The 27,759-nt window shown below is 58.0% G+C and overlaps 1 protein-coding gene across 1 annotated transcript in view; it reads right to left on the bottom strand.

Annotated features, from left to right (window-relative positions):
* TMEM132D (transmembrane protein 132D) overlaps window positions 1-27,236 on the bottom strand; it is a 469,684-nt gene extending 442,448 nt beyond the window's left edge. Inside the window, exon 1 of the mRNA XM_062182824.1 lies at window positions 27,158-27,236. Within this exon, the coding sequence (XP_062038808.1) occupies window positions 27,158-27,236 (79 nt within the window). The remainder of the gene's footprint in view (window positions 1-27,157) is intronic.
* Between the last annotated feature and the right edge of the window lie 523 nt (window positions 27,237-27,759).

Below are 27,759 nucleotides of genomic sequence, written 5' to 3'. Positions count from 1 at the left end.
ATGAAATCTCAACACCAATGTTTATGAATGAAGTTTTATAGGCGCACGGGCACAGGCACCACACGCTGTGTGGCTGCTCCAGCAGGAAACGCGGGGAGTAGCTGCGGCAGCGGCGTGTGCTGCTAGAACTTGACGCCCACCTACTCTCCGGGGCCTGGTGCTGCCCCCAGAGAGTTCCGGTCTCAGATACGCTCATGAGGGACCTCGGGCGTGGCCGTGGCAAGCCCTGGCTGCTATAACACTCTGGCACTGGCTGGGCGACGTCTAAGCAGCACAGGCTGGGGTCAGGGTGTCTGAGACCAGACTGGGTTCTGGCGAGGGCCCCATCCCGGCAGCAGATGCCCAGCCCCGTTGCACTCTCAACAGGGCAGACAGAAAGCAGGGGTGGCCTCATCCAACCCTTAGTTCCCTTCAAGGGCCCCGCCTCCCTGAATGCCATCCCATGGGGGGGCAGAGTTTCCACACCAGGCTCTTAGAAGCCACACTCGGTCCACACAGACCCCAAAGTGGCTGCCACTTCCACAGCAACGGCCTGCTCACTCACGCCGAGTCCACTTGGGTGACTGGCTGCCTGGCGCGCGGTGCTCTCAGCAACGCTCCATGTCTCACTTTTATTACCTCCCTGCCCAGGAACCTAAGCCCATGGGGGACAACATCCACTGCGTTCACCAGCGCACCCTGCACACTGCCAGCGCTCAGCACCCACTGAATGGCTAGTCCAAGGGCAGGGGGGCAGACGGACTGACAGACGGACAGGTGGGTGTGTGGACAGATGGTTGGGTGGGTGGACAGACAGATGGACAGGTGGATGGATGGATGGATGGATACGTGGGTAGACAGACGGGTGTGTGGATGGACAGACAGATGTACAGTTGGGTGGATGGATGGATGGATGGATGGACAGACCAACGGATGGGTGGATAGACAGATGGATGGACAGACAGGTGGGTGGATGGATGGGTGGGAGGGTGGACAGATGGGTGGGTGGATGGACAGATGGATGGACAGAGGGGTGGGTGGATGGATGGGTGGGAGGGTGGACAGACAGGTGGGTGGATGGACAGACAGGAGGGTGGACAGATGGAGAAAGCACCAGGGGGAGCATCTGGTTTTAGCTTCCTCTTCCAGAAGGAGCCCACAGGAAAACTAACCCCTCATTCTTGTCTGGCAGTGAGACGGCAAGGGGGCCACGCAGGTGTCATGTGGGTGTGCCTGTGTGTGCCCGTGGGTGCCCGTGGGTGCTGTGGGTGCCTATGGATGCATGTGTGCGCCTGTGTGTGCCTGTGTGTGCGCGCCTGTGTGCGCCTGTGTGTGCCCGTGGGTGCCTGTGTGCACCTGTGTGCACCTGTGTGTGCCTGTGTGTGCCTGTGTGTGCCCGTGGGTGCCTGTGTGTGCCTGTGTGTGCCAGTGTGCGCCAGTGTGTGCCTGTGTGTGCCAGCGTGTGCCTGTGTGCACCTGTGTGCACCTGTGGGTGCCAATGGGTGCCTGTGTGTGCTTGTGTGTGCCTGTGTGTGCCTGTGTGTGCCCGTGGGTGCCTGTGTGTGCCTGTGGGTGCCTGTGTGTTCCTGTGTGTTCCTGTGTGTGTGCGCCTGTGTGCGCCTGTGTGTGCGCCTGTGTGTGTGCCTGTGTGCGCCTGTGTGTGCGCCTGTGTGCGCCTGTGTGTGCCTGTGTGTGCCCGTGGGTGCCTGTGTGTGCCTGTGGGTGCCTGTGTGCGCCAGTGTGCGCCAGTGTGTGCATGTGTGTGCCTGTGTGTGCGCCTGTGTGTGCACCTGTGTGCACCTGTGTGTGCCTGTGTGTGCCTGTGTGTTCCTGTGTGTGCCTGTGGGTGCCTGTGTGTTCCTGTGTGTGCCTGTGGGTGCCTATGGGTGCCTGTGGGTGCCGTGGGTGCCTGTGTGTTCCTGTGTGTTCCTGTGGGTGCCTGTGGGTGCCTGTGGGTGCCGTGGGTGCCTGTGTGTTCCTGTGTGTTCCTGTGTGTGCCTGTGTGTTCCTGTGGGTGCCTGTGTGCACCTGTGTGTGCCTGTGTGTGCCTGTGTGTGCCTGTGTGCGCCTGTGGGTACCTATGGGTGCCTGTGGGTGCCGTGGGTGCCTGTGTGTTCCTGTGTGTTCCTGTGTGTTCCTGTGTGTGCCTGTGTGTGCCTGTGTGTTCCTGTGTGTTCCTGTGTGTGCCTGTGGGTGCCTGTGTGCGCCTGTGTGTGCCTGTGGGTGCCTATGTGCGCCTGTGTGTTCCTGTGTGTGCCTGTGTGTTCCTGTGTGTGCCTGTGTGTGAGGCGTTGGAATCCGCAGTTTGTTCAACACAAAAGCTGACGCAGCCCAGACTTGAGGCAGCTCCCCGGGCACTTCTCCTGCTGTTCCTGCTGGATCTTCTTTTAAACATGAGAGCCCCAAGGGCAATGGAGCCGGTGCTGTCCTGGCTCAGGCGGACACAGGCCCTCGGGTCAGAGACGGACAGCAAAGGGAAGACAGCAGAAGAGAGTCTGGTCCCCTGGCTGCAGGTCAGGGTCAGGCACACACAGTGCGCCCGGCGTAAGGGGTGGGCGGGGTGAGGAGCTGGGACCTAAAGCAGGCAGCAGACCCTCAGCCCCCTCCGAAAGGGCCTGTGGGAACCCCAGCCGTGCCGGGGCTTCGACTTTCCAAGAGACACCCGCCATGCAGATTCGGGTCCTCTCCTGACTGGACGTTGATGTCAGTTCACTACGGAAAGCAGCAGAGACGACACTCTTACTGATCACGCACGGCGTGGCCAAGGGCAAGGTCGGCCCGTCAGCCGCCATTTGGTTAGCTCTGGCCTGGACATTCCAGCGTCACCCACTGCATTCATCCATTTGTTTGTCCATTTGTCCACTGGCCCACTGACTATGCACAAGGGTCCTCAGCCTGTGCCCCAGCATCGTTAAAACGCAGAGACCACGTCAAGAGGCCGGCAACAGGTCCTGGTCTCGTGTAGCCCGCCATCCAGCTCCAGAAACAAGACGTGCAAAATAAATAAGCAAACCAGAAGGCAGGCCCTGGGGCTGTGTGTGAATTCTCGCTACTAAAGAAGCAACCATGAGCCAGGAAGCGTTTGTCTCCTTCCGAATCCAATTATTTGGTGATCTGAACACAGCGCTCAGCATCCTCATCTCTAAATCCCATCAGCGTCTCAGGGAGCCCAGCACAGCCCGGAGGAAGAGCGAACAAATCACGTTCCTAACGCAGCGGCGGCCGGCTTGGGAGCCCGCTCACCGGAGAGGCAGGGGAGAGGCAGGGGAGAGGCAGGGGAGACAAGGGCTGGGCCGGTGGCTGGCTGCCACGCCCCCATGGCCACCACGCCCCCACAGCCACCACGCCCCCACGGCCGCCACGCCCCCGCGGCCGCCACGCCCCCACGGCTGCCACTCCCCCACAGCCGCCACTCCCCCACGGCCGCCACGCCCTCACGGCTGCCACTCCCCCACGGCTGCCACTCCCCCACGGCTGCCATGACCCCACGGCCGCCACGCCCCCACGGCTGCCACTCCCCCACAGCTGCCACGCCCCCACGGCTGCCACGCCCTCATGGCCGCCACGCCCTCACGGCTGCCACGCCCCCACGGCTGCCACTCCCCCACAGCCGCCACTCCCCCACGGCCGCCATGCCCTCACGGCTGCCACTCCCCCACGGCTGCCACTCCCCCACGGCTGCCACTCCCCCACGGCCGCCACTCCCCCACGGCCGCCATGCCCTCACGGCTGCCACTCCCCCACGGCTGCCACGCCCCCACGGCTGCCACTCCCCCACAGCCGCCACGCCCCCACGGCTGCCACGCCCTCATGGCTGCCACGCCCCCGTGGCCGCCACGCCCCCACGGCTGCCACTCCCCCGTGGCCGCCACGCCCCCACGGCTGCCACGCCCTCACGGCCGCCACGCCCCTCCCTTCCGGAGCACAGGCGTCAGGACTCCTCCAGCAATGGTACAAACCTAGAGCGAATCCTCCTCTTCAGGATTAAAGACTTGCTGGCCCACTCACTGTCGAGCTCCGGAACAAAGCGTCGGGCCTCAGGCCGGCCTCCCGCCCTCCGGGCCGGCGTCGCTCTCCATGCAGAGGTGGCTCCCGGAGGCTCCGGGCCACATCCTCAGCACCAGTCCCAGGAAACCGGGTCCTTCCCGGGCTCCGCCGGCCGAGGGCCCACCTGCTCCTTACTGGCCCTGGGCTGAGGACCGGCCCAGCCCGACCCCCGCAGCAGGGAGAGGGGATATTCCGCCTGCGTCTGCCCGGTGCCCCACCTGCAGCCCCTGTGCGGAGCCCGGGCCCTCCCTGTGGACAGAGGGCACGGGACCGCACACGGACGCCGTGAGCAGAAGCGGAGCCGAGCCCAAGCACACCAAGGCCACTGTGTCCACTACAGCCGGGGCACCTCCCCGGGAGCCCCAGGAAGAGTCCAGAAGAGACACCTGCCTTCAGAGCTGCTGAAGAATGGACAGGAAGTCGTCTACACCACCCTGGGGCTGAGCAGGTGTGAGGCGGGAGTGAGGCAGGCGCTCACCGAGGCTGCGGCGTGGGAACCTTGAGCGCGCACGCCACGGGTAAAGCACACGCGTCTGGTGTACGCGTCGGACCCAGTCAGCTGATCGCCAGCAGCCCTGAGAGGCACCGTGAGCAGGGGGCCAGGTCCTCCTGCTCGCTCGCCGATAGCCTTGACTGTGCAGCACCGCGGGGCACAGGGGACCTCACTAGGCTGCCTGCAAACGTGCGGCCGGACAGCAGGCACGGGCCTCCTGACACCATCTGGTAACCACACACAGGCGTGTGCACACAGGCACACACACACGTGCACACAGGCACACACATGCACACGCACACACGCGTGCACACAGACACACACGTGCACACACACACGCCATGTTCTCAGCCTCCCCACAAAGCCATCAGCCGGCGATGGTGACTCGTTCCTGAAGCTGACTCCCGGTGTCCCTGCTGGCCCAGAGGTGCTGGCCGTCCCTCCAAGCACCAGCAGACAAGCGAGTCTGACATCTGCGTTAGCCTCACCTGGTACCTGGGGACCTCGGCCCCAGTGGTCAGCAGAGGGCAGACTCGCTGCCTCCACCGGGCCGCCTTCCGGAGGTCTCTCCCGGAGCACCCAGCGTCCCCAGCGCTTAACCAGCACCAAGGCAGTCGGCGCACGTGAGCTTCCTCTCCGTCTCAGAAACCTCTGCTCGGGAACCCTGGACCATGAAATAACAAAGGACCTCAGTATGGGCTTCGGGAAATCCCCAAAAGTGATTTATTCAACAACGCACCACTCACCCGGGCAACCAGGCACGCACCCAGAGTCCCCTCTGCTGTGAGGCCAGCAGCACTCACCAAGACCAGACCTCCGGATTGCGAAGTCTGCCGCTGGGCCGCGTCCATCCCGTCCTCATCTGAAGGCGCCACCTTAGTCCCCCGAGCTCAGACCCCAGCGCTCTCCCTTCCCCGGGAGCCCACGCGGAGGAGACCCCCGGCAGCTGCCCCTTTGCTGCAGGGGGCACTGGAGTTAACACCACTCCACAACGAGGTCTTCCTCTGTCTGTGGATGGTGGAGGCCGCTCGGAGTGTCCCCTGACCGCCCCCGCCCTCACGTGTGCTGGGAGTGAACCAGCCCTGGCCATCACGTGTGCTGGGGGTGGACCAGCCCCCCTCCACGTGTGCTGGGGGTGGAGCAGCCCCCTCTCTCATGTGTGCTGGGGTGGACCAGCCCCCTCTCTCACGTGTGTTGGGGGTAGACCAGCCCCCTCTCTCACATGGTTGGGGGTGGACCAGCCCCCTCTCTCACGTGTGCTGGGGTGGACCAGCCCCCTCTCTCACGTGTGTTGGGGGTGGACCAGCCCCTGCCCTCACGTGTGCTGGGGGTGGACCAGCCCCCTCTCTCACGTGTGTTGGGGGTGGACCAGCCCCTGCCCTCACGTGTGTTGGGGGTGGAGCAGCCCCCGCTCTCACGTGTGCTGGGGGTGGAGGACCAGCCCCCTCTCTCACATGGTTGGGGGTGGACCAGCCCCTGCAGGCAGCATTCCCAGGCCCCCACCACGGCTGGTGTTAGGTGGGGATGAAGCCGTGAAAGCCACTGGCAGGAGACGGGAACCAGGGATCCTTCCTGTCTGAGCGATGCCTGGGCGGCACCCCAGGTGTCAAAGGCCCCTTAGTCCTTGGAAGCTCCCACAATGCACTTGCTCTGGCCCCGACCTGGGAGCAGCGGCTCCCCCCCTTGTCCCTTCATCCTGGGGCTGGTCAGGGCTCCTCCGGCAGCCACTCCTGGTCCCCTCTCCTCCCCCATCTGACTCTCACCTTCTCCCCCATTTGTGGAACTGGTGGATTTTGCCGATTTACCCGTGCTGGAAATATCTGAAGTGATGAGTTTTCCTGGTTCAATTCCAAACAGTGCATCAAAGAAACGCACGGGGAGAGAGAGCCTCATGTACCCAGGTCCACACGCCAGGTGCGTGCTCCACCAGGCGTCACTGCCACCCCCCATGCAGTCCATGCCCACATCCAGCACCTGGGAGGCCCCTGGGGGACTTACAGCCCTGGGTCCCACCCCAACTCAGAGGAATCAGAATCTCCGTCTGCCGACTACATCTCCGTCTAACAGTCATTCGTCAAACCTGCCGCTGAAGATGGAATTGGCAAGAGTATTGTTCTCATCCCAACAACAAAAGGCTGAGGAACCTGCACAGCGACTGAGCTTCCTGACCCTGTCAAAGAGAAACTAGCCCAAAATCCGGAAGAGGCTCCTCCCAGGAGAGAAGAGAAGCAAGGCACAACTCCACTGTGGCCGGGCTCGGAGGAGGACTCTGGGAGCAGGGCAGGTGGATGCCGCCGCGACACAGAGTGGAGACCAAGGGGGTCAGGCAGAGAGGGAACGGGGACACTGCCCCAACGGGCAGCGGCGACCTCTGCAGACCACACACGGCCACTGAAGTCTCACCGAGGGGGAGGGCCCTCCAAGCATCTGAAACGGAAACGCTGAGAGAAAAGAGTCAGCAGAGCAGAGCAGGCCGGGGCTGCCGCTGGGCGCAGCCGTGTGGCACACCCGGAGTCGGACCCGCGCGGGGCAGGAGGCAGGAAGGAGGCGAGACGTGATGAGGGCATCACCAGTCCCAGTGCCTGAGTTCCAGAGAGTCCCAGGTGGGACAGAGAAGCCAGCACCTCTGGACACCCCACGTGTCCAGGACAGCCCAAGACCAAGAGCACGGACAGAGAGGGGCGCGGGCTTCCCGTCGGAAGCCGCCGAGCCAGAAGACGGTGGAGGGGCACCTTGGACGCACCGCAGGACAACAGTCCACCCAGAGTTCCACGCCCCACGAAAACAGCTCGAAAAACCGAAGGGGAGGGGCAGGCCCTGCTGCACTGTGGGTCAGGCCACCTCAGCTCCAGCATCCTACTTCGGCAGGCCAGTGTCAGTCCTGGCTCCCCCACTTCCCATCCGGGTCCCTGCTAATGTGCCCGGGAAGGCAGCACAAGATGGCCCAAGTGCTTGGACGCCTGCCGCCCACGTGGGAGACCCAGAGGAAGCTCCTGGCTTCCGCCTGGCTCCACCCTGACCATGGCAACTATTTGAGGAGTGAACCAGCAGAGGGAAGAGCTCCCTCCCCCTCCCCTTGTCTCTTGGTTCTTCTGCCTTTCAAGTAAATAAGTCTTTTTTTAAAATTAAGGTGGAGTGAAATTATCTTCAGCGAAGTCAAAGATGGGAAAGCACCATCCCCAGACCTGCGTAACAGGAGCTCGGAGCAGAAAGGGTATTACCAGGGGAAACTGTGTCCACACAGAACACTGAAGACTTCTGGATAAAATCCATTTTATCTTATTTTCCATCGCTCTAAAAATGACTGACTGTAAAAACCAAAATTAACAACAATGGATGCTGGGTTTATAGCATTGCAAAAATAAAACAAATGGCGTTAATCAAACCAGAGATGGGAGGGGCTGGGCGGCAGGTGCGCACACTGCACCTGACATGGTGGGGCCGGCGCTGGCTGGAGACTGGGCTGGGAGAGACGAAGTCTGCACTGAGCCAGGTCCCGGGCAGCCACTGGGCTGCATTTTGACAAATACAAGTAACAGCCCAGTCTCAGAGACACAGCGCGAGTGAAACTAAATCCCATTAACTGCAAAGCGTGCCGCAGACAGAGGGCAGAGAGGAGAGACAGACAAGCGAACCGGGCCACACACACAGGTCCACACCGCACAGTGCCAAAGGCACCGACAAATACCGCGGCTCGTCAGGGGGGCGAGCACCACAGACACGGTGGCTGCTTAGGCACGAGAGGCCACACAGGCCTCACAACAGCGGCAGAAACGGAGATGGCGCAGCAGGGGAGAGGTACACTCCAGAGAGGCACTGACGCAGGGCACAGGTGCACGTACCAATCCTAAATGCGGACAGCTAACAACAGAACTTCAAACAACTGAGGCAGAGGGGCTGGCGCTGTGGCGCAGCAGGTGAAGCCAACACCTGTGATGCCAGCAGCTCATATGGGCGCTGGTTCGAGTCCCAACTGCTCCACTTCCAGTCCAGCTCCCTGCTGCTGGCCTGGGAAATCAGCCTAAGACGGTCCAAGTATTTGCACTGCCGCCACCAACGGGGAGACCCGGATGAAGCTCCTGGCTCCCGGCTCCAGCCTGGCCCAACGCTGGCCGTTGAAGCCATCTGGGGAGTGAACCAGCAGGTGGAGGATCTCTCTCTCTTGGTCTTTCCCTCTCTTGCTGCAACTCTTCCGAAATAAATAAATCCTTAAAAATGATACATGAGGGGCCGGCGCCGCGGCTCAACAGGCTAATCCTCCACCTTGCAGCGCCAGCACACCGGGTTCTAGTCCCGGTCGGGGCGCTGGATTCTGTCCCGGTTGCTCCTCTTCCAGTCCAGCTCTCTGCTGTGGCCCGGGAAGGCAGTGGAGGATGGCCCAAGTGCTTGGGCCCTGCACCCCATGGGAGACCAGGAGAAGCACCTGGCTCCTGCTTCGGGTCAGCGCGATGTGCCGGCTGCAGTGCGCTGGCAGCGGCAGCCATTGGAGGGTGAACCAACGGCAAAGGAAGACCTTTCTCTCTGTCTCTCTCTCTCACTGTCCACTCTGCCTGTCAAAAAATAAAAAATAAATAAATAAATGATACATGAGGAAAAAATCTCGCAGAAGAGTGGACATTTCGACAGCAGTCAGGACGCCGCTTGGGACAGCTGCACCCCGCGTCCCTTCCTCTGCCCCCGCCCCAGCTCCCTGCTGACGTGCACCCCGAGAGGCAGCAGGTGATCCAGGGACTTCTACACGCGTGGGAGGACGTGTGATTCTACACGCGTGGGAGGACGTGTGATTCTACACGCGTGGGAGGACGTGTGAGTCTACACGTGTGGGAGGACGTGTGATTCTACACGCGTGGGAGGACGTGTGATTCTACACACGTGGGAGACCCAGCTGTAGCTCCAGGCTCCTGGCTTCTGCCTGGAGCAGCCCTGGCTAATCAGAGCATTTGGGCATTAACCAATGGACAGTTTCTCTCTGAAAATAAATAAAATAAAAATGTGAAACCTCAAGGAACAACAAGGAGAAACAGAACAATCCATAATTACATTTAAAGGCCGGCGCCACAGCTCACTAGGCTAATCCTCCACCTGCGGCGCCGGCACGCCGGGTTCTAGTCCGGTCGTGGCGCTGGATTCTGTCTCGGTTGCCCCTCTTCCTGTCCAGCTCTCTGCTGTGGCCTGGGAAGGCAGTGGAGGATGGCCCAACTGCTTGGGCCCTGCACCGCATGGGAGACCAGGAGAAGCACCTGGCTCCTGCCTTCGGATCAGCGTGGTGCACTGGCCATGGCGGCCATTGGAGGGTGAACCAATGGAAGGAAGACCTTTCTCTCTGTCTCTCTCTCTCACTGTCCACTCTGCCTGTCAAATAAATAAATAAATAAATAAAATTTAAAAAAATAAAAGGTCAACACTCTCCTCCAGTGACAGAGGAACCTGAACACGGAATATCAGTAGGGAGGTAGAATACGTGGACAACACAGTCAACCAGCCAATGTGATTGGTGTTTTTAGAGTATTCCAACAAAGACAGCAATGCGTCCTTCAAGGGCACAATGCACATTTAGCAAGACGACAATCCAGGACATTGAAAATATAAAAAAAAAAAAAAGTAAAATAAATGCATTAACATCCTACAAAATATGTTCTCTGGGCCAAGGGAAATTAAGCTAGAAATTTATATCAGAAAAGAATCTGGGAAATCTCCAAATATTTCTCTTTTTTTAAAGATTTATTCTATTTATTTGAAAGACAGTTACATAATGAGGTAGAGACAGAGAGAGAGAGAGAAAGAGAGCGGTAGAGGCAGAGAGAGAGAGATCTTCCATCTGCTGGTTCACTCCCCCAGATAGCCACAATGGCAGGAGCTGCACCAATCCGAAGCCAGGAGCCAGGAGCTTCTTCCGGGTCTCCCACGCAGGTGCAGGGGCCCAAAGCCTTGGGCCATCTTCTACTGCTTTCCCAGGCCACAGCAGAGAGCTGGATCGGAAGAAGAGCAGCCAGGACTCAAACCAGTGCCCATATGGGATGCCAGCACTGCAGGCCAGGGCTTTACCCACCGCGTCAGAGCACTGGCCCCTCCAAATATTTCAAAGTAAACAAATACCTAAATAACATATGAGTCAAAAAGGAAGTCACAAGGGGCATTAGGAAAAATACACATAAATTTCAGGCAATAAAAGTATAACATAAAAGTTGGATGGACATAGCTCTAACAGTGCCCAGGGAGAAATTTATTGCAAGTGATGATCAAATTAGGAGAAAAAAGAAGTCTCAAAAAATGACCTAAGACTCCAGATGCAGAAACTAGATTGACAGGAAAATTAATGCGATGTCACAGATGAGAATACATATTACAGCAGAAAACAATGAAAGATTTAAAAGTGAAAAGCAATAAAGAAAAATCAATGAAAATGAAACGGCAGCTCTTGGAAGAGACATAAGATTTGTAAACCGCGGGTCAGAGTGAAGAGGAGAGGAGGGAGAGAGGAAGTGCAACACCAATAGCAGGATGGCGCAGGGAGCGCCACCACGGGTCTGCAAGGCACGAAAAGGCTAAGAAAGCAATACTGCGAACATCACTTCCATCTGTAAAATGGGCCAATTCACCAGAAAGCACCAGGTGCCCGAATCCGTCCATTATGAAGCAGATAATCTGGGTTGCCCTGAAGCTATCAAATAAAATGAATTTGCAATAGAAAAGCTCCAGACTTGGGTGGTTTCACCAGACAACTCCAACCAAATGCTTAAAGATCCTGAGCTTGAAACGTGAGTCTTTTCCAGAAAAATCTAACAGGAGGGGACACTCCCCCCTCCATGTATGAGACCAGCATCACCCTGATACTAAAAGCAGCAAAGACAGTGTATAAAGAAAGCCATGGAAATACTGCTCATGAACGTGGACCCAAAGCCCTCTACAACACAGCATATCAGCACGTAGAATGCACAGTACACAAAAGGAATTCTACACCACGGCTTTGCCTATGTGTGGATTCTGGGTTTGTATGTGGAATACAAGGGCTCAACATATGAGAATAGATCCATGCTGCTGTCTATCGGACCAAAAAGATCTGACAAAAGTTTATGATAAAACATCTCAGAAAATTAGGAACAGGCATAATGTCTTCATCTACAAGACACGCACAGCCAACACCACACCTGATGGTGTAAAATGCAGTGTCTTTCCCCTAAGACGGGGACCAGGCAAAGAAGTGCCCTCTCAGCACTCCCATTGAGCCCTGTCCAAGAGAGGAAAGTTGTAAAGAGTGAGAATCAAGCAGCAAAATGACTCACAAATGACCTGACTGTCTGTGCAAAATATTCCCAAATATCTAGCCAAAAACATCTACTAAAGATGAGTTTAGGATACAAAGTCAACATACAAATAAACCCAATTATATGTCTACATAATCTCAACAAAGCATTATAAATTCAAATTTTAAAAAGAGTACTATTCTCAATAGCATCCAAACATCTGGAACATTTTTTGGCAAAAATCTAAGAAATATGTAAGACATCTGAATGGTGAACACTATGAAACTATGACGATAAAAGTAAAAGAAACCTAAATCAGTTGCCAGATATACCATGTTCATGGACCAGAGACTTCATTATTATGTGGATGGGAGGTCTCATTATTACCAGGGTGGGTTTTTCATACATTCACTGCAATTCCAACCAAAATCCCAGCACAATCTTAAAGAAAGAGGCAATTACTTCCAATATTTATATTGCAAGTCAAAAGGACTAGAACAGTTCAAACAACTTGGAATAAGAGCAAAGTTAGAAGATTCACATTATCTGATTGCAAAATTTGTTACAAAGAACAGTAATCAAGACAGTGAAGGGATAGACGTAAGCCAGGGAATGAGAGTCCAGAATATTTCTGCCCTATGTGGTCGAGGAGCATAACAAAACTGTAAAGAGAAATAACATTCTGTACATGGAACAACCGGTGCTTTACGCAGAAAGCAAGTGAATTCTGACCCATCCCACAGCAGTCGTGAAATCACCCACAACAGTGAGGGTTCGGCGTGCGGTGCTGCTGGGGGAACGCCTGTCAGAGCCTCATGACCTTCATGTTGGCAAAGACTCCAAAGACAGAACAACGCAAGTCTACACCCTAGAGAGGAGCTCCACTCCATCAAGACAGGAGTTTACTCTGCCAAGGTGTTAAAATAAGGAGAGGTACGCTGTGGATGGAAGGAAATATTTTCAAATCACAGCTGATGGAAGACTTCTAAACAACACGGACTGGCAGCTCTCACAGCTGAACAGAAGACAACCCAAATCAGTCGCCCACTTGTAAAGACCAAAGGATTTGAACAGATCTAAGGAGGAAGACCTGCAGATGGCAAACGAGCGTGCGAAAAGCTGCTCGACATCACGGGTAATTAGGGAATCGCAAACAGAAACCACAGTGAGGCTCCAGGACACAGGTATCTGAACGGCGAGAATGAGGCTCCAGAGTGAGAATATCACATGTTGGCAAGGAGGCAGGACAGCTGGGGCCCACACATGGCTAGCAGGAATGCCAAATGGTTCAACCGTTCCGCAAGGCAGCCTGGCAGCTTCTCCCAGTGTTAAATACTGCACACTTCCCGAAGGACCAGCAGCAGCATCGCTAGGTGTTCACCAACAGAGCAATAAAAACAGACGTTTGCACCGAACCCACACACAAATGCCTGGAGCAGCTTCACGCGTCCTGTCAACAGCTCTGGTGTTTACAACCGGTGAGGGTACACCAACCCTGCTATATCCACACCACGGCACATTAGTAATAACACGTTAACTATCGAGACCCAACAGCCTGCAGCCACATCGCAGGCATTCTGCTGAGTGAACTACACCTAACCCAAAAGCCTACATACATACAATATCATCCACAGAACATTCTGGGGAACACAAAACCCTGGGGTCCAGGGAGGGACGAAGGGGGAGAAGGAAAAGGAGAGGGAGTGGGAGGAGGGGAGGAGGAGAGGAGGAGAGGAGGAGAGGCGGAGGCAGAGGGAGATCCCTGGTCCCCAGGCACTGGGAGGGGCCAGCTGTCAGGGGAGTGATGGGAATGGTCGAGATCTGGATGGTGGCAATGGTTTCAAGACCCACACATCTGTCAGAACACCAGCGCAGTTCACTCTACGCAAATCATACTTCACTAGCCTGATGCTCCCCAGAACACCTTCTCTTGTACTTCAGTGAGCAGCTGGAGCTCACCACGTCCAGCTTGCAGACACACGGCTCAGCCTGACGGCGCTGGCCCACAGTCCTCAGCCTCCACCTCCCATCAGAATCACCGGGGGAGTTTTCAGAATGACTGATGTCTGGGGCTAACCCTGGGCTATTCCGATTTCGCTGCTCTCCATGACTGACTTGCACACTGGAAATTCTTTCTGACTTTAATTTGTTTACACTCCACAAGGGTGTCAGGAGTGTTTGACTAGCATGGGGCAAGTGTGCATATTTATGGGGCACAGGGTGCACTTTCAAGCCATTTGTACGGCATTTCCTGATCAAGTCAGGCATTCACATTCCCTCCTCTGATCACGTCTTCATGTCTGGAGCCTTGGAGCTCCTGTCATGGTTCTCGCTCGAGTCACCCGCTGTGCTGTGCAGCTCCAGGCACCCGCACTGGTGCCCGCCCAAGGCTAAGAACCACTGTGCTACACACAATGGCCTTCCAGCATTATTGTCCCAGTAACTCCTGGAAGAAAACTTTAAAAACTATGTAACTTCTTGCACACTGGAAAAGGTGACAGCTAATATTTTTCATCAGAGTTGCAATAGTTGCTAAGGGGGAAGTTTCCACTGTATTGTAAATCTTGACATTTCAAAATTAAACTGTTACATCACTCTCTTAAATGTATCTATTGGAATATAAATAACAGAATGGCTTGACACCCACCACCTCCATTTATACAATCCATGAAAAACTCTTCATGAGCAATCAGAAATGTTACATTGTTCCCTCTTTCCCTGCGCTCACACTTCACTCTGGTTCCCTTGCAGAATTTTATCCTAACACAACACACTTTAACCTTGGAGAAAATGCAGCCAGCACCCTATTATGTCTTCTTACAATAAACTATGGGTGTTTATACACCAAACTTAAACTGCTTAAAGTTTGTTCTCACGGCGAGATGACGAGCGGTCAGATCACTGAGGTCGAAATTACTACAGCTATGACTGCTGCAAATCAAGACAACACAAGTACATTATGCACATTTTAATAATTATCTTTTCAAATAAACAGTATTTTTGGTCTCATTGTAAACACATCCCCTGATGAGCACACAGTTTCCCAGGCACGTTGGCAGGGACCTGGATCAGAAGGGGACAGCCAGGACTAAGCCAACACTCTGAGGTCGGATGCCAGCATCACAAGTGGTAGACAGACCTGCTGTGCTGGGAGAGTTGTCCTGTCTTGATGAAAGGAGTTTGCCTGTGCTCTGGGAGCTGTGGAGGAATGAATCACACACCACCCGGGTGAGACAGGCCTTTGTACTGGAAGATCAGAGGAGGGGAGGGGGAGGGAGAGACAGGAGGAGAAAGAAAGGAGCCAGAGGCCAGGAACAGGTGACTGGATTGATCTGAACGAGTCAAGTTCAAGAGGAACACACATGGAAGTCAAGAATTTGGGACCTGATCCTTTCAAATCCCCTCCATCACAGGACAACTCTCCCAGCACAGCAGGTCTGTCTACCACTTGTGATGCTGGCATCCGACCTCAGAGTGCTAGCTTAGTCCTGGCTGTCCCCTTCTGATCCAGGTCCCTGCCAACGTGCCTGGGAAACCTGAGGAAGATGGCCCAAGTGCTTGGGTTCCTGCCAGCCAGGTGGGAGACTTGGATGGAGTTCCTGGCTCCTGGCTTCAGCCTGGCTCAGACCAGGCCACTTCAGCCACTTGGGGAATGAATCGGCAGGTGGAAGCTCTTGTTCCTCTCTCTCTCTCTCTCTCTCCCTCCCTCCCTCCCTCCCTCTCTCCTGCTCTTCTTTTCAAGTAAATAAATAAATCTACCTTTAAAACCAACATCTCCCACTCCTACACCCTTGGAGAACTTTGCATCCCCTCGCCTCTCGCCATAGAACCTTGTCTAAAGGGCAGTGGCGGGCACACAGAAGCAACACCAGGACAAAGCATCCAGCAAGCTCAAAGCAGCTCCCTGAGTGTGGTTACAGGAGGACCTGGGGGACAGCACCAAAGGGTGAAGCTGAGTCCGCGCGGGGTGCTCCTGGGTGTGCTTCTCAACTGCTGAACTGTCTCTCTACACTCTCAGAAACCACAGCATCTAGGGAGACAGAGAAATGTCCCACTAGGAGCAGCCACCCGGGGGAGGCCCCCGTGGACACACACAAGCATCGGCGCCCTCGGCCAGAACTGGGCAGTGATGGGAAAACCCACATTTCTGTGGAAGTGTCCTCACTTCAAAATCTTGACCAACGTCCACAGTGGAAGGACCTCAGACATAGGTGCAGGCCACAGAAGTCCGTCTGACCCTGCAAGTCACAACACAATGTCGAAGGACATGCCTTCTCGTCCGTCTGCTGGAGACACAGCGCCCTGGGTCCACTGACCTCGTTCCATTTGTCTCACTCAGATCCTTCTGAGCCACTGAGTGCAATTTAAGATCTAAATTGTAAAAGAATGACAACAGTGTCCTTTTCCCCATCGAAGATCGCTTTCCCACATGCAAAACGATTCTGGGAAAATTACTTCAGGAGAGTGAATTTGTGACATCTGGCCCTGTGCACACTGCAAGCTTTTGTCCTGTCCAAAGTTCACACAGGACGCTCTCAGCATCACAGTGGCACAACTTGGACATCGTTGCTGCTTGTTCTGAGCTCACATTCATCTGAACCACGGGCAAAACCCAGGTCCCTAACGTGCACCACCTCATTAAGGAAACCAAGCAAGGCGCTCTGTCGGAAGCAGACGCGCGGAACTTAAAAGGGCCGAGCTGTGTGTGTGTGAGCGGTGCCTTCTGTCACAGCACATCAGAGACCCCGTCTCCCTCTGCCCGCTGACACTGCTCCCCGAAAACACAGACGCTGGTCTATGAGCCGTGCCCTCCCCTCTCAGCAGAACTCTCAGTAGTTCTGCCGATCTTACATCGCGAAATATTGAGTGCTTGTACGACAAGCCAGTGTGTGTTTTGATGCTTGCTTTCGATAGCACACACTGCAAATATTTATGCACAGCAGCAATTTCCATTGTGCTTAGTTTTTACATCTAATTAGGGACTCAGAAAAATTACACTCATAGGAAACAAAGCTTACACTGCATTACAGAAACACGCGAGGGCCGGAGCGGCTTCTCCGGGAGGCTGGGCTTTTTTTTTTTTTTTTTTTTTGACAGGCAGAGTGGACAGTGAGAGAGAGAGACAGAGAAAGATCTTCCTTTCCATTGGTTCACCCTCCAATGGCCGCTATGGCCAGCGCGCTGCGCCAATCTGAAGCCAGGAGCAACACGTGGACACGTTCCACGATGCCGCCACGTCCGTGCGCCAAGAGTGGTTCAGAAGACGAGCTCTCCCGCATCGCAAGGCTGCCCCACCCACACTGCTCTCTGACTTTCCACCTCGAGCTGAAGTTGAATCCGGTGGAGACCTGCAGGGGTCTCCATGGGCTTGGGCTGTCTGCTGAGCACAGAGTCCCCTGCCGCCCAAGGTGCACAGGGAGCAGCACAGCCACGATGCACATGACGTCAGCCCTCCCTGGGCTGATGGCCGGAGTGGCAGACTGTCTCCTAGTCTGGGGTAGTCCTGCTGGAAGCCACGTCCTGTGGGCCCTGGTGCCATGAGGAAGGAAGGGGAGGCCACGAAGGGACGTGGGTCAGAGTCAGAGCACTCTGTGGTCGGGGGCATCCCCTGGGTGCTGCGGCTCCTCACCCCCTGCCAGGCTCCCTGCAGCACACGGAGAACCCAGCACCACCTCCTATGACCCAACTAATCTCTCTCCACCAGAGAGGACCCCATGGCCAGGAGAGAACAAGGCCAGCACAGAGCGATGGGGTCCCCGGGAGAGGCTCTCCAGCATGGTCACAGCCCTTCCTTGTCCCACGGTCAAACCATTTTTCTCTGTGTCTCTCGGCTCACAGAGGGCACTGACACGGCCCCTGCCTCAGCTCCCACGGTGAACAGCACCTGCTGGGCAGTCGATTTCCTGTACCTTTGTCTCCCGCTGGCTCAACAGAAAAATTCTCCGTGGCATTCCCTGTCGGAAGCCTGTGGGTCGTGGGACAGAACTTGAATGGACTCTGTGTGCATCTACTCGGCAGGCGCCTCTGGCACCCACAGAGGTCACAGAATCCGGGAAGACGCCTCCTCCCACGTCATAGCTGCACCTGTCGCTCTCAGCTGGCCACACAGTGCCCCGTCCCTTCATCCTGAGACATGTCCTGCCTCCCTCATGACCATGCAGTCTGGCTCAACAGCACACGTCCCCAGTGTGCTCGCACCCAGCCATGCACACACCCTGATCACCGTGGACAGCAGGCACTGCCTGCCCCACCCTTCCAGAGCCACGTCGTGACATGGCAATGGGCCCCACAGAGTCTGGAGCCGTGAGAATCCCCCTCGGCGCAGGCGGCAAATTCCTGCAGAACAACCAAACAGCTTCCCAGAGTCGCCCACACACGCAGCAGGCTCTCCTGGTCACGGTGCCGCTGACCCAGCCAGCGGCCAAACCATGCTTCCACCCACGACCAGCACCTGTGCCAACGGTGCCTCCCATGGGGACAGAGCCGGGCAGCAACAGCTCAGCGTCCTCCTTGGCTCGACAGCTGTGGTCCCTCTGCAGACATAACCACAACAAACCTTACGCCAAAGGCCATCAGAGCATAAAGATTAGAACAGCAAAACCTTTTAAACTGTAGTGCAGACATTAAGATTATACTCAGTGCTTTGTAGAATTTGTATTTAATTTATCTGAAAGGCAGAGAAAAAGATCTCCCATCTGCTGGTTCACCCCCCAGATGACCACAACAGCTGGACCTGGGCCAGGCCGAGGCCCGAGCCTAGCATTCAGTGGGGGCCCCCATGCAGGTGGCAGGGACCTGAGTCCCTGAGCATGCCCTGCGGCTCCCCAGCGCGCACGTAGCAGGAAGCTGGAGTCAACGCAGAGGCAGGACTGGCTCCCGGGCGCTCTGACGTGGACACAGCAGCACCGTACCCGCAGGACTGGCTCCCGGGCGCTCTGACGTGGACACAGCAGCACCGTACCCGCAGGACTGGCTCCCGGGCGCTCTGACGTGGACACAGCAGCACCGTACCCGCAGGACTGGCTCCCGGGTGCTCTGACACGGGACACAGCAGCACCGTACCCACAGGACTGGCTCCCGGGTGCTCTGACGTGGACACAGCAGCACTGTACCCGCAGGACTGGCTCCCGGGTGCTGACACGGGACACAGGCAGCACCGTACCCGCAGGACTGGCTCCCGGGCGCTCTGACGTAGACACAGCAGCACCGTACCCACAGGACTGGCTCCTGGGCGCTCTGACGTGGACACAGCAGCACCGTACCCGCAGGACTGGCTCCCGGGCGCTCTGACGTGGACACAGGCAGCATCGTACCCACAGGACTGGCTCCCGGGCACTCTGACGTGGGACACAGCAGCACCGTACCCGCAGGACTGGCTCCCGGGTGCTCTGACACGGGACACAGCAGCACCGTACCCACAGGACTGGCTCCCAGGCGCTCTGACGTGGACACAGCAGCACTGTACCCGCAGGACTGGCTTCCGGGCGCTCTGACGTGGACACAGCAACACCGTACCCACAGGACTGGCTCCCGGGCGCTCTGACGTGGACACAGCAGCACCGTACCCACAGGACTGGCTCCCAGGTGCTCTGACGTGGACACAGCAGCACCGTACCCGCAGGACTGGCTCCCGGGCGCTCTGACGTGGACACAGCAGCACCGTACCCACAGGACTGGCTCCCGGGTGCTCTGACGTGGGACACAGCAGCACCGTACCCACAGGACTGGCTCCCGGGTGCTCTGACGTGGACACAGCAGCACCGTACCCGCAGGACTGGCTCCCGGGTGCTCTGACACGGGACACAGGCAGCACCGTACCCGCAGGACTGGCTCCCGGGCGCTCTGACGTGGACACAGGCAGCATCGTACCCACAGGACTGGCTCCCGGGCACTCTGACGTGGGACACAGCAGCACCGTACCCGCAGGACTGGCTCCCGGGCACTCACTCTGACATGGGACACAGCAACATCGTACCCACAGGGCCAAATGCCTGGCCCACGTTTTGAAAACACAAGGCAGTGCTCTCATGAACATCAATCAAGCAGGTTGGAAACACACTGTATGTGCCACACAGGGAATGGACACAGCTGGCTACCCGCACCGAGAAACAGCTGGGAGGAAGCGCACCGAAACGCGGCACAGTCACCTTGGGGGCGCCGCTTCTGTCTCCCTCTCTTTCAAAAACGAATTCAGGTAGCTTGCAAAGCATGAGTGCCAGGGGAAAAAGTCAACAGGCAAGGAAGTCGACAGAAACAAAGGCAGGAAAATAAAAGTCACGGCTACAGCCAGTTCACAAGGAGCGAATTACAGCCGACGCTTAGGAACCCAGAGCTCAGCTCCGGGCGTCCGCCAGGGAGAGCCGAGATGGACACTGGGCACTCAGCGCAGGAGCGGCGAGCACGGGACGAAGCGGGGACCGCGGCGCTCCGGAGAAATGGCCTCTCCCCCGGGGACTAAGGCCTACGACAGAGTCTCCCAACTTCTTAGAAAAGGCTGTGTCTCAACAGGTAACGTCTGTGAAACACCCCCACGAGTGCTCCTGGGGTCCTTCAGTCCTGCCGGTACCCAAGCCAAAGGATGAGCCAGGTAAATACCACGGTGGAAGGCGACTGCTCCGCCCAGGCTCGGGCTCCACGGAGGCAGGCAGAGGGCACCTCCCCCTCTCCTCCCTCCTCCTCCTCTTCCTCCATGGACGCCAGACTGCCCAGAGTGCGCTTGCATTGCTGTAAACTTTGAATTTCCCCACTGGCCCAGGGACCTGTTGAATGAACACAGAGACGCAGCCTCCTCCCAGCCCAGCGGCATCCCTCCCCTCATCCATCACCCGCCGAAGCCAAGCCGCCCTCGGGGCGCCCAGCAATGGTGCCTGGGAGCCTGGAGGCCGGACCCTTCTCCTAAGGCTCACCCTGTCCCTAAATGCCCACTACCATGGCTACAGAGACAGGCGGGCATCTGTCCTGGAGGGGAAGAGGTCCACAGCCCACACAGGAGCAGCTCGGTTCAGTTCCCAGCCCCAGCGCCTGCAGAGGCACGCCCTGGGAGCCAGCAGTGCAGGCTAAGTCATCGGCCCTGTCACCCACGTGGGAGACCCAGACGGAGCTCCCAGCTCCTGGCCTCCCTGCGGCCCAAGCCCAGCTGCAGTAGGAGTTTGGGCAGTGAACCAATCTCTCCCCCCCCCCTTGCAAATAAAAACGGACACCAGGTGGTCCGCGACCTGCGCTGGCAGCCTGCTCTGGCTTATCTAAGGGGGCTGTGCCTTCCCGAAGAACTCCTTAGGTGAATGTGTCCCAGTTATTTCAAATCTCTCCGCCTCAGTTTTTCCCTCTGTAAAGTGGACAGGATAGTACTCACAGGACAGCGAGGAGGCCTGCCCGGCCCACGTGAGTCGTGAGTCACCAGCACTAAGGGCACGGTTACTCCTGTTGTGGACACTGGTACTCTGCCACGCCCTGAGGCTTCGTCTGCTCACAGGCCGCTGACCTGGCCCCCAGCTGGACTTGCCCCCGTCTCCTGCACCCAGAGGCGGACACAGCATCCCTCAAAAGGGAGACACCCCACAGAGCAGGTGCTGGGGTCGGGGGCTAAGCCTCCACTTAGGACGCCCACATCCCACATCCGAGCGTCTGGTTTGAGTCCACACTCCACTTCGACCCTGGCTTCCCGCTAGTGTGCACCCTGGGAGGCAGTGGGTGACAGCCGAAGGACTTGTGTCCCTGCGCCCACAGGGAGGCCAGGATGCCGTTCTGGGCTCCTGGCTTTTGCCTGGCCCGACCCTGGCTGTTGTGGGCACTTGGCAGTACAACGGCAGATGGAAGATCAAGATCTCTCTCTGCCTTTCAAGTAAAACGAGAAAACAAATTTAAAATATTAGGAGAGAGAGACATCCTGGTACACAGGTCATCCTCTCCCCAAGTCAAACTCACTGGGCTCCTGGAGCGCCGGCTGCTATGATTAGGGACCAGGGCTCTTATTTTCTGAATAAACTAAGATTTTCCACACCTCCCCTTGCGGGAGGGAAGTCAGCCACATGCAGCCAGTGCTCTGGGTTTGCTGTAACAAGGGTCTACCCAGATGGGGAGGGCCCTTCCTCGCCCCATGGACACACAAGCAGGAGTGGAGCCGGCCAAGGACACGGCCTCGGCTGGAGCCACCCTTCCCATGGAGCTGAGGACCCTGGCCCCAGCCTGTCCCACTCCCGGTGAGTGGGCATGGGGGTGAGCCCGGATTCCAGGCCGCTCAGGGCTAAGCCTGAGGCTCTGTTCAGAGCAGCGGAGAGGAAGCCCCCCCCCCCCAACCAGCACCAACTGATGCAGAGCGCGTGGCCACTTTGCCATCCTGTGGCCAGACCTCTGCCCAAGTGGCCCAGAGCAGGCTGAGCCGACAGCGTGGGGCAGCAGAACGTCTGGACCCACTTGGGGCGAGTGGCCAGTGCTGCCCTCCATGTCATGTGGGACACCTGGCATGTGACATCAGCAGTCACAGCGATGACAGAAAGCAAGTGGGTGATGGCAAGCTTGAGTTAGTGCTGCTGGCCTCGCACTCAGGTCTGCAAACGGGGGCCCGAGCACCCCAGCACCCTGCCCGAGGGAGGGCTCTGTGTCTCCTGGGCAGTCATGTCCACTCTGGCAACACTCCCCAAGCTTACTACAAGGTTCCCCCTGGCTTCTCACACGTGCCGCTCTCAGGCCCTGCGGAGCCTCCGCAGCGGGCGCCTGCACCCCTGAGGCCAGCCCACGGGGTACACTTCCTCTGCCTCCTTGCCGGGGCCTCCCCACCCCAGGAGGTCTTCCTGCTGACTCCACGCTATTCTCCAGGGTGTGGGTGAGCACCCACACTGCTTGGATAAAATGTTCCCCTGGGAAAGGCAGGGATGGGGTCCTGGGACAAGATGCCTGGGACCCAGCACAGGTCAGCCCAGTGCCACCTGCTGGCCCCTGAGCACCGTGCTGGCCATGTCCTACCATCATGCTGGCCAGCGTGCACCTCAGCTCCACCCTCCATCAACACGAAGCTAGATCCTGTCCTTGCTACCAGCAGAGCTAAACTTCTGTGTTCATTCTGCAAAACACGGCTCTGTCAGTACCACCCCTGCCTCAGGGGTCCAGGGCTTGCATCTGAGTTCTGATGGGCTCCAGGTGACCACGGCAGCCAAGAGGCCCCGAAGGCTCTGGGATGTGTCCAAGTGGCACAGCCAAGTTTCAGTTCAGAGACCCCCTCAGGCCAACTGGGAGCCCAGGACCACAGCTGGACATCTGCCAAGCCAGTGCTCAGCTGGACTCGCCCCCTCGCCCCCGCCTGTGAGCCCCCCTGCTGTGTCTGCACAACTGACCGGGGACAGTGTCACTCCCATTTGTGGATCCGGACAGTGAGTCTGCATGGATGGACAGGTGGGTGGTGCCGACTGACTGGAGAGAGAGGTGGAAATGGACAGGTGGACAGACATATGGGGCAGTGCAAGCCTCTATGATAAGGGATGCTTGTGACTCTTGTGTTGCTTAGCCATTTTCTTTTCTTGGCTTTTACAATGGAAACAAGTTAAAGAGGCCCTAAGACTTAGAGCCCTGCCTCTCACGCACGCATTGCTAATAAAATCATATTTTGTTCAATTCTTTAATTCAGCCTCTTCCTTCCCAGCGTTGAGCAGAATGAAGCCGGCCCCTCTCTCTCTCCTGGACTCACTCCGCCTGCCCCGAAGCAGGTGCACTGCTCGCCGGGGCTCCCACTGCCTAGGGAAGAGGAGGTGCTGCTGCCCAGAGCTGCCTCCGCCCAGGAGCAACAGTGCCAAGGAGAAGCCCTGCCCAGGCTGTCAGCTCGCTCCCCTGGAAGCAGGCAGAGCAGGCAGGGCGAGGCTCTGGGTGGCAGTGTCACGGACTCCGAGGGTCTCTTCTCATTGGCGTTTGCAAGAAAGAGCACAGCTGGAAAGACGCAGCAACTCCTTGATTCTGCGCTAGGAGCCGCCCTGCTCGCCGCCTGCCCCGGGTCCCCCGCCTCTCATCCTCAGCCTACCCTCCCACACCGCCACCTCCCAGGAGGAGACCCCTGCAGGCCAGCACAGCGAGGACCCCACACCGGAGACACTCTGACAACCCGACACAGCTCCTGGGCCCCGAGACGGGTCGCCGCTCACTTTGCTTCCTGCCATAGCTCCTGGGCCTGACGGGACAGAAGGACAAGGGTGGCATCTTATGTGCATTTGCTAATAAAATCATATTCTTGTTTTAATTCTCTAACTCAGAGAACACACATCGACCTGCGAGTGCGTTTGCTCTATGACTAGCGACATCCTGCTCCTGAAATCCAATCACGTGCGAGGCCCAAGGACATCAGCCTGCTACTAACACACGCATTTGGTTCCATTCAAACCTCCCTGTCTGAAAGCACTGAGACAGTGCAGGGGAGCACTAACACGCTGTGGCACACACTGATAGCTGATGATCATCTCCTCTCCTCCGTCCCAGGCAAACTGGGCACTTGTGTGTTTACGTCTAATTAAAATGCAGCCTGGAGGGCTAGCACTGTGGTGCAGTGGGTAGCGACACCAGCATCCCAAACCGGGTGCAGGTTCCAGTCTCAGTTGCCTTGCTTCCAATCCAGCTCCCTGATCACGTGTCTGGGAAAGCAGTGGAGGACGGACCCAGTGCTTGGCCCCCTGCCCCCACGTGGGAGAGCCAGATGGAGCTCCTAGCCCCGGCTTCAGCCTGGCTCAGCCCTGGTCATTGCGACCACTTGGGGAGTGAACAGCAGAGGGAAGTCACTTTCTCTGCTTCTCCCTCTGTCTCTGGTAGTCTGCCTTTCAAATAAACAAATCACCCTTTTATATATAAACACACACACACACACTCACACACACACACGCAGACTTGACTCTCAGCTGCTTTGGAACTTTGAAAGGTCAGAGAATCCCGGGAAGGGCAGGGAGTCACGTGAACCCCTGGGCAGAGAGCTGATCTGCCCTGAGTTTGCACATCTCCCCCAGAATCCCATTCTGTGCAACTGCCGGGTGGGGGGGATGGGGGTGGGGGTGACGGTGGGGGTGGTGGTGGTGATGGTGGTGGGGGTGGTGGTTGTGGGGGTGGTGATGGTGGTGATGGGGGTGGGGGTGGTGATGGTTGGGGGTAGTGGTGGTGGTGATGGTGGGGGTGGTGATGGGGGTGGGGGTGGGGGTGGTGATTGTGGGGGTGGTGATGGTGGTGATGGGGGTGGGGGTGGTGATGGTTGGGGGTAGTGGTGGTGGTGATGGTGGTGGGGGGTGGGGGTGATGGTGGGGGGGTGGTAGTGGTAGGGGTGGGGGTGATGGTGGTGATGGTGGTGGGGTGTGGGGGTGGGGGTGATGGTGGGGGTGATGGTGGTGATGGTGGTGGTGGTGGTAGTGGTAGGGGTGGGGGTGATGGTGGTGATGGTGGTGGGGGTGGTGGTGGGGATGGTGATGGTGGGGGTGGTGTTGGTAGGGGTGGTGATGGGGGGGTGGTGGTGATGATGGTGGTGGTAGGGGTGGTGATGGGGGGTGGTGGTGATGGGGGGGTGGAGGTGATGGGGTGGGGGTGGGGGTGTTAAGATTCTTCCTCTTTATTCCTGGCATATTACAGACAATCACTGCTTTTCCATCCTGGGTTCAGTCCTGAGCTCAATGCCATGTGAAGTCCGCACACAGGTTTAATGCGCCGCTGAGCTGTCTGGTGGAGTGGAGTTCCCTAACCCAGCATGCAAACACATCGCGTCATCACGCGCCAGGTTCATGGGAGGCGTCCGCTCAGCCTGATCCCACATCACATCTGGGTTTGCACCACCCGTGCACGGTCTGATCCCACATCACATACTCTGTTGATGGTATCTGTTCACAGCCTGACTTCCGGCCAGCTGAGAAGTGGCTTCTCCTGTAAGCTGGGTCCTCATTTAGGGACCTGTACGCTGTTCCCACGGGTGGAAGGTAGGCATCACAGGCATCGGAGGAATTAAAGCTCCTTCCACACTGCTCAGTCGCAGGAGGAAATCAAGCCGAGAGCTGAATCCACACCAAGAAAACACAGCCACTCTGTACCCTTCTTAATAACACCTTGTTACTGCAGCATACAGACAGAAAAGGCTGTTCTTATATTAAACCAAGTGACAACCAATAACAAGCCTGCCTCGTAGCTATGTTCAGTCAGCCAGGCTGCTGCTGTGGGTCTGTGTGGTTTTAACCTCACAGCTGCCTGAGCTGGCTCTGTTCAGTGCACCAGCCCTCTCGGGTACCCGGCACATCCTGGACCTCAGAAGGCTGCTCCCTGGGATCGCTCCTATCCACTATTAGGAGATGTGGGCCCCTGTCAACCACACTGGTCAGGACTGGAACAGGGCAGGCCACGCCCTCTTCCTAAATGTGCCAGCCCAGAAACTAGGGGGTCGGTTTTCCAAATCTAGGGCCAGATTCAAACAAGACCCCTCATGATGCTGAAAGGGAGCCCGGAACACAGAGTCCACAGGACCAGAGTGACCAGAGTCCACAGGACCAGAGTGACCAGAGTGCTCTGCGCGCGGTAGCCGGCTCTGAACTTTCTCCAGGAGAGCTCATCTCCGCAGAAACACACGTCCCCGGCTTCCCAGCGCACATCTGGGACTAGGACTCCATCTCTCCGCGCAGGCAGCGCTCGGTGGGGTCCACCCAGCCCGGAGCAGGCGCTGGTGCTCTCTGCAATCCGCCTCGCCAGTCCAAGGACTGTGCCTCGAGGACCGGCTGCCAGGCTGGCTCCTCCCAGGACAGACCGTGCGCTGCCAATGGAAGCAGGAGACAGACAGGGAGCCCCCGCCTCGCTCACGGCCTCAATCCAGGGCCCCGCGCGGTCGCTCAGGTCACAGGGGTCTGTGCCCAGGGTGAGACCCCGCGCTGACACAGCCGCAGCAGCCCCTTCGAGAGACGCGGGCCCCCCTCCTCCTGGCTGGCCTCCAGGCCGCACGCTGAGCATCGTGGACGCACTCCACAGCAGCCCACACAGCAGGACTGCTCTGAAATGATTTCCGGACAGCTCCGTGCCAGCTGGACAGGTCAGTCCCCAGTTCCCGGAATGTGCCAGGTCATTCCCTTCCCCTCTCCGCGCTAGGGGCTCGGCCCTGCCGCCACCTGCGCTCTCTCTCGGCCCCTGGCTCCGCTCCCCTGCCTCACAGCGCCTCCTGGCAACAGCACCAGTTTCCCGGGTCCCCTCCCTGTCCTTCGCAGCCTCGCCAGGGCCTCCATGCCCAGCCCTCCGGGGGAGGCACCTGCGGCCAAGCCCGGGCCGCCAGCACCTGAGCCGCCGCACGCGCGCATGCACGCACACGCCCCGCACGTCGCCCTCTCTCCTGCGCCCCCGCCTCGCAAGCACCCCCCACACTCACTCCCAGCAAAGTTCCTTCGGACCCGGGCGGCGGCGTCCTCACCTTTGGAGAACAGGGCGGCTAGGCTGATGAGCACGGGGGACCAGTGATGCCACGGCGTCCCCATCTCAGACGCGCACATCCCGGAGACCCGGAGCGCGGGTCCTCTGCTCCCCGGCGCCGTCCAGGCGAAGAGACCGAGGCCGAGCTGCCGGAAGGCCGGAGCCGGGCTGGGTGGCGCAGGAGTCCCGCTTAGCAGCCCGAGCGGCCCCGCCGCCCTGCGCCCTCCTCTGGGCAGCTCATGGCCCGGCCGGGAGGCGACGACCGCGCGCGGGCTCCGGACTTCTCCCGAGTCCAACACGCGCGCAGGCAAACCCCACCTCCCTCCTGCACCCCCAACCACGATTTAAAAAAAAAATGTAATCCACAGGGCTTTTTTCTGTCCTGTTTACCCAAGCGAAGAGTGGCCCCGGGAGGCAGCCTCCGGGAGGGGGGCGCGGGGCCCGCGGTGGCCGCGGCTGGCGACTCCGGGGCTAGCCGGCGCGGGCGCGGAAGGCAGCAGGGCGGCGGGGCTGCGGCGCCCGGGGCGCGGGCAGATGCGGCGCTGGGGCCCCCGCGCGGGTGGGCCGGAGCGCGCGGCGGCCTGGGGCGCCCTGGCACGCGGC

The sequence above is a fragment of the Lepus europaeus genome, chromosome 23 (genome assembly GCF_033115175.1).
Source record: "Lepus europaeus isolate LE1 chromosome 23, mLepTim1.pri, whole genome shotgun sequence".
Taxonomy (NCBI): domain Eukaryota; kingdom Metazoa; phylum Chordata; class Mammalia; order Lagomorpha; family Leporidae; genus Lepus; species Lepus europaeus.
The sequence above is the reverse complement of the archived record's forward strand: the minus strand, read 5'-3'. Positions and strand labels throughout refer to the sequence as shown.